Source organism: Lampetra planeri, chromosome 30, assembly GCF_965212315.1.
Source record: "Lampetra planeri chromosome 30, kcLamPlan1.2.h2, whole genome shotgun sequence".
Classification (NCBI taxonomy): domain Eukaryota; kingdom Metazoa; phylum Chordata; class Hyperoartia; order Petromyzontiformes; family Petromyzontidae; genus Lampetra; species Lampetra planeri.
The window spans coordinates 5,650,361-5,656,803 of NC_136136.1; the positions used below are offsets into that span (position 1 = coordinate 5,650,361).

The 6,443-nt window shown below is 46.7% G+C and overlaps 1 protein-coding gene across 1 annotated transcript; it reads left to right on the forward strand.

Moving 5' to 3' along the window:
- Positions 1-2,845: 2,845 nt before the first annotated feature.
- LOC144728847 (uncharacterized) lies at positions 2,846-6,443 on the forward strand. The gene is made up of 2 exons (XM_078608535.1): positions 2,846-4,329; positions 6,280-6,443. The coding sequence occupies exon 1, from the start codon at positions 3,364-3,366 to the stop codon at positions 4,105-4,107; it is 744 nt and encodes a 247-aa protein (XP_078464661.1). The 5' UTR covers positions 2,846-3,363; the 3' UTR covers positions 4,108-4,329; positions 6,280-6,443.

A 6,443-nucleotide genomic window follows, 5' to 3' on the forward strand; every position in this document is an offset into this window, starting at 1 on the left:
AACTTAAATACATTTTTACCTACATTTTATCAATACTGATCTATAATACAGGTTTTTTTTCTTGTTAGTTCGCGTAAATATATTAATGTGTCGTTAAACCAGCCACCACCCAACACTGACAACGAGTAAGGTTTGTCATGAAAACAGAACGTGGCCAATTCGTTACTAGTGCAGCACACCGGTGTGTTGGAGAGCAAAGCCACAACATTTACAATCTGAGTACGACGTTTCGCCAGTAATTACAACGAGCTTCATAAGGCGACAGTCAGATCTGTGGAGAAGTCCACCTGTTTTGTTCGTTAAATAGAGGCGTAGATGTGGTGACAACACTTGTGTGCTCTTGTGTTGTCACCACAAACGTGATACTGTACTCAGATTGTAAATGTTGTGGCTTGGCTCTCCAACGCACCGGTGTGCTGTACTAGTGACTAATTGGCATGTTCTGTTTACGTAACAACCCTTACTAATTGGCTGTCGGGTGGTGGCGGGTTTAACGCACATTTATATATTTATGCCATTTAACTCAAAATAAAAAAGAGGAAAAAATAAGGGAAAAACGGTATCATGGATGATTATGGTCGCGAAAGCATTCATAATTACATTTTGCCAAATCACCTGCTGTTATATATCCTCCCTCTTTGCTGCTCCTACAGCCTCCCTTACCTGAGTCATATCATCTGAATTGCTTTCATCAGATGATGAATCCTCACCAACCTTCCACGCACCTCCGAGCAGCATGTTTGCCTAGGCACGGTGCGAAAGAAGTTCAACATACATCATGACTTTAAGCTGGTGTTGCAGCTTTCAAAAGATTCGAAAGAGGGCTGCCTTTTTAAAATCTTATTTAACAAATGTGCCTTCTGTCCATCAGATGATGATGTCTCCTCACTTTTCTGACTCAAACTGTTGTTGAAACTTTCAACAACGTGAGCCTGCTTTATGTCGGCTTTAGGGTCACACTCGTTTACTCAACGTAGTTTTGTGGGTAGTGAGTGCGAGTTAAATGAATGTCGTGCTTCAGGCTTTACCCTGTCCATATATAGGTGAGACAAATCTACCTCCTAACTGGAATGTTTAGTTCTCCAAAAAAACGAAAATACTTGTTATTGGATGTTTCTAGTTATTAGCACAGACTCTGTTCGATGTGCCAAATCACCTGCTGTGATCTATCCTCCCTCTTTGCTGCTCCTACAGCCTTTACCTTAGTGAGATGATCTGCATTGCTTTCATCAGATGATATCTCCTCACCGTCCTTCCCCGCATCTCCGATCAGCACGTTGGCCTAGGTACGGTGCGAAAGAAGTTCAACATACATCGTGACTTTAAACTGGTGTTGCAGCTTCCTGACTCAAACTGTTGTTGAAGCTTTCAACAACGTGAGCCTGAATTTTGATTTAAAGCTTTCGTGACTTCAGGGATTCATATTCTTGGTTCTTTCGGTAAAGTCACGTAGAAGAGAAATAATAAAATAATAAAAATATAAAACAATAAAAATTCTCACGACGTTTCGACTGCAACGCGAGCCTGCTTTATGTCGGCTTTAGTGTCACACTCTGTGGGAATATGATCACTTTCAACAACGTGAGCCTGCTTTATGTCGGCTTTCGGGTCACACTCTGTGGGAAGATGATCACTTTCAACAACGTGAGCCTGCTTTATGTCGGCTTTCGGGTCACACTCTGTGGGAAGATTATCACTTTCCACAACGTGAGCCTGTTTTAAATTAATGTAGTGCTTCAGGCTTACCCTGTCCATATATAGGTAAACCAAATCAACCTCTGAACTGATGTTTCGCTCTCCAAAAAAAAAAGTTATTAGCACAGATTCTGTTAGATGTGCCCAGTCACCCGCTGTGATTTATCTCCCTCTCTGCAGATCTTACTGTCCTTACCTTAGTCAGATCATTTTCCTTGTGTTCATCGATTGATGCCTCCTCACTCGTTGACGTTAAATTGGAATTGCAGCTCTGAAAAACGCTCTCACTGGAGCTGCGACGACTGCCCACTAGACTCGGAAGAGGACTGCCCAGTGAGGTCCCAGCAGAGTTGTCCTCATCATCAGAACTGCTTCGGCAACAGCAGCAGCATATTCTTTTGAAAAACTTTCTGAAAAATTTCTTTACACCTCTCTTCATGGTGGCCATGTCACCAATGTGCCAGAGCACCTAAACTTTTCCTAAAATGTTATCTTGCGAACGCCAGAGAGCAAGTGAAGACACGTCTGCTTTCCAAGGTATCCGAAGAGCAACTGTGAGAAATCACTCCACGCATCACCAGCAGGATGTGACGTCACAAGCCAAACTGCAGTGACGTTACAATGACACCTTACTACGAGTGTCACGTGACGTCACAGACTCCCGACTACGCCGACGACACACAACTAACTGCATTTGTTGCTCAAATAGCTTTCCTTGGTGTTAATTAACAGAGCTATTGCATGCTGCATTAGAAGTGTAACATCACACAGCCCACTGTATGCGTTAGGCTTCACTTTCCATTAAACACCAGAATCCACTCGAGCAAGAATTCCTTCCTGGCATGGAAGACACCTTACGTTCGATTACAGGTTTTCCAAAATTCCACTTTTATTAATTTACTCCCCGTTTAAAGACAATTTAAATTGTTCTGCACTTGTGACACGATCATCAATCAACGCTGTCTGATTGGCAACACACCTGCTCAAGCTCTGGGATAACAGGCACGTGGTGACATCAGTGCTTGTCCACTTTGCTCTAATTAGTATATTTTCTAATCTTCAATAACGTATTTAATTACTCGTTGAAGTTTAATGAGCTCACTTGCCTTGATTTTTGTCCAGTTGTTGCAGATACGAGTCACAACACTTGCTTCATGTGCAGTGATATCAATGTGAATTCAAGTGCGACGTTACCAATTACGTCCCATTTTGACTGGAGAAGATCAATGGGCGGGGTTTGAGAATCTGAGACGGTAAAATCTTGAATGTTCATAAAATCTACAGAGGTTGAGGGCTTTGCCTGTTTCACGTCGGCTTCAGTGCCACACATTATCGGGAAGAGAATGTCGTGGCTCAATGTATTTTTTCAAGTATTTTGCGCGGTGTTTAAATTAATGCAGTGCTTCAGGCTGACCCAATTCAATCTCCGATCAAAAATGTTTCGGGATTCAAAAACAAGATAAAGATTATTTATTTTTCTTACTTATTAGCACAGACTGTTATATGCCCCATACTTCAGTAGTATAGCTTAATAACCGTTCATGCGTATCACATTACATTTGGATTCACAAGCATTGACTTAAGTCCGTGAAAAAGAGGCTTGTCGTTTAGTGATTTAATTCACGAACTTTTAAATTACTTTCCGCGAGCAACAACAACAACGACGCAATGGCCAGGTGTTTGGAGAACTCTCGCTCCGACGCGTCTCCCAGGGCGGGCCGATTCTGGGTGGGCTCTCCAAAGCCTCTGTCGCCCGTGGTTGAAATCCTGGAGCACGGGGATTTGACGGCGGACCACAGCGTTGCAACTCGAGCACACGGGCACACAACAGGCGCCTTGAAAGGGGCTCCCGTGGTGAAGGGAGGTGTCCGTTTGGCTCGTGGAGGCTCGCTGCAGTCTCCTCCGCCTTTGGAACGAGCCAAGGAGGCCCCCTTGGAAGAAGACGGATTCGGGAGACGTGTCGTGCCGCCGTTCAAGTTCCAAGGAAAATGCGATGTTGTTGATGGTGACGGTGGTGATGATGATGATGGCAGAAGTGGCGGTGGTGATGAAGAAGACGGTGTCAATGTTCGTGGTAATGATGTTGACGGTGGTGATGGTGACGACATTGATTTTGCTGACAAAAACAGAAATGTTGCAGAGTTTGAAAGAAATCGCAATGGTGAAGGTGGTGACGATGGTGGTGGAAATCATAGCGTTCATTCCGGCGAGTGCGACAACGGCAACGTCAACAATGACCCTGACATTTTTTTCAACGACGACTTCAGCGTCTCTTCCGTCGAAACGCGCAGCTCGCCACCCGCCGACGCGCCACCTCGAGCCTTCTCCAAAGCACCCGCGGCCGAGTTCACCTCCGGGCACGGCTCCACCATCGCCTCGCGCAGCAGCGCAACGCGACCATCGGGGATGTAGGAGGAGACGAAGGCGACGGCGGATCTCGGGCACGGGACGTGGGACTCCCGTGGGGATTTCAAAGGCCGTGCCCGCGGGCCCGTGACCCAAGAGCTCTCGCCGCCGAGTTGGTCGGCCCGGCAGGCAGCGAGGAACCGGGAGGGAGCAGAAGTTTATTGGAGCTCTCCTCCGCGGACACCCCGAGGCGCCGCGAGGAGACGGCGCAAGAAATCGGTGGGAGCGGTGAGAAAATGAATCAAATATTTTGATCGACACGCCACACACGACTAACGTCAATCGGTCATCAATAAACTGTTGGATGAGCGCTTCTATGCGCCGCGCGGGGCGTGGGGGTTGTTTGACCATACTTCACCACACTGGTCGGTGCGGGGTAAAAGGCGGGCAGCATGTACGTGGATGCATTGAAGTACAGAACGACTTTTTACGCAGCCGCGCAGCAGCAAATAACACCTGTTTGTGCGTAGTAGTGGTCGTCCGTACAAGCCCTATCCTGATTGAAACCTGCTTAGCTACCTGATCTGATGAGATCGGACTCGTATTCTTCATCAGCTGCATTGACGATTGAACCTCGCCATCAATTGGTCATCCCTAACAGTTAATCATACTCATCCTCGAAATTATGTTTTGCCATAACGCTTGTTTACCCAATAATCAATTCTTTTTCAGGCGGGTCCTACCACGTTTTTGCAGTCTGTGGGGGTGATGATTGCCATATGATTTAAATCGCGGGTATCTTTTTAAAGTAACACATTTGGAGAATAACGTCGGCACGCACAATGGCTTCACGCGTGCGAATAACGCCACGGGGGATCTTGGATGCGGACTGTGAAGCAGACTGCGTATTGAAAAATGCATTTTAACCTATTGTAGTTGATACTCCAGAGGTATCATTATCGGGGCGTCCGCTGGAATCGAAACGTAAATCCTCTGCAACGTCGAGCGGACGCGGAATCGCCGCCGATTATCATCATGGCACACACACACACGCGTGATCATACGGTTTGATTTTTTATTGAGGGAAAAGGGGTTTGTGGATCACGCAGATTTGTCCAGTCCCAAATCGACTCTACTCCCGAGGATGCAAGGAGATGCCTGTGCAGATACAAACCCCACACGTTACCCTCGTGTTACGCGTTGTTTTCTCCCAGTATTCCTTTCACGTGAAGCCAAACTTAATGCGATTTGCAAAACGTCCCAACGCACCAGAACCCTCCTGATAAGTAATCTCGAGACTGAATGTGACTTTCCTGCGTAATTAGCATGATTCGTCATCGTGGCCATTAAATGTGATGTATTTTTACGTTTTAAAAGTTATGCCACTTCAGGTGAGCTACCAGGAGAGGGCAGCGTTTATCAAATGGATTTGAATCGCGGAGCTTTTTGAGTCCCTTATTTATCCTCCCGCTTGGGTGGGGTTTCTCATGGTCCTTGTGACACAAATGCGGTCGAAAGCCACTGCCTAATGGAGGCGAACCTTACTGATAAAATTCAAACTTGCGTCTCGACCATACAAGTAAAAACACACGTGAGTCCATCAGCCTATTTGCCTTTTTGGACGAATGCTATTCACGCAGGAGCATTGGTATATGCGGGTAAGCTGTGTATGGGGTTTCGGGTCGCCTGTCTCATCAGCAGGCTGTGGCTTCATACACACTGCTGAACATCTTAATGAGGGGTGTTGCGGCTGCAAGGGTTGACTTCGCTCAGTGATGGCAGTACAACATTCGGATTAAGATCCCATCTGTGTCAAGGTTTTGAGTTGCCACCACCTGGTTTTGTGTGGTGAGCTTTCTCCCAGATATCTGGGTTTTCGTCCACATGAAGCCAAAACACGTTTGAATGGGATAGGTCAAACAACTAGATGCAGCAACCTCCTGAATAAACTCGGTGATGCTTTCTTGGACAAATAATTGGCAAGACGAGTCTCCATCAGCAGCCATGATCTATTTACGACTGAATGAAGGGCCCCTCTCCAAGCCGTTACAGGACCGCGAGCGATGTTAAATGTCACAACGCATCTCGCCACGTGCGCACGAGCCGATGTAATCGCTCCATTTGCGCGATGCAAGTTCTCTTTTGGCATGTTCCTCTTCTTTGGCTGTAACTCCTTAATGAATATCGACCACCGGTAATTACTGTATAATATTACAAAGTGGAATGACCTTCCCGCAGGGAGCGCCCGTGGATGATCCGTGGACGCAGTGGGTGTGCATGCAGATCGAGGCCGCCGTGGAACACGAGTTGGTGGAGGAAGGTGGTCACGTCCCAGACCCAATCTTCATGCTCTAGGCCAGTGTTTTTCTCTAATTTCCAGAGGGGGGGGGGGGGCTACGTTC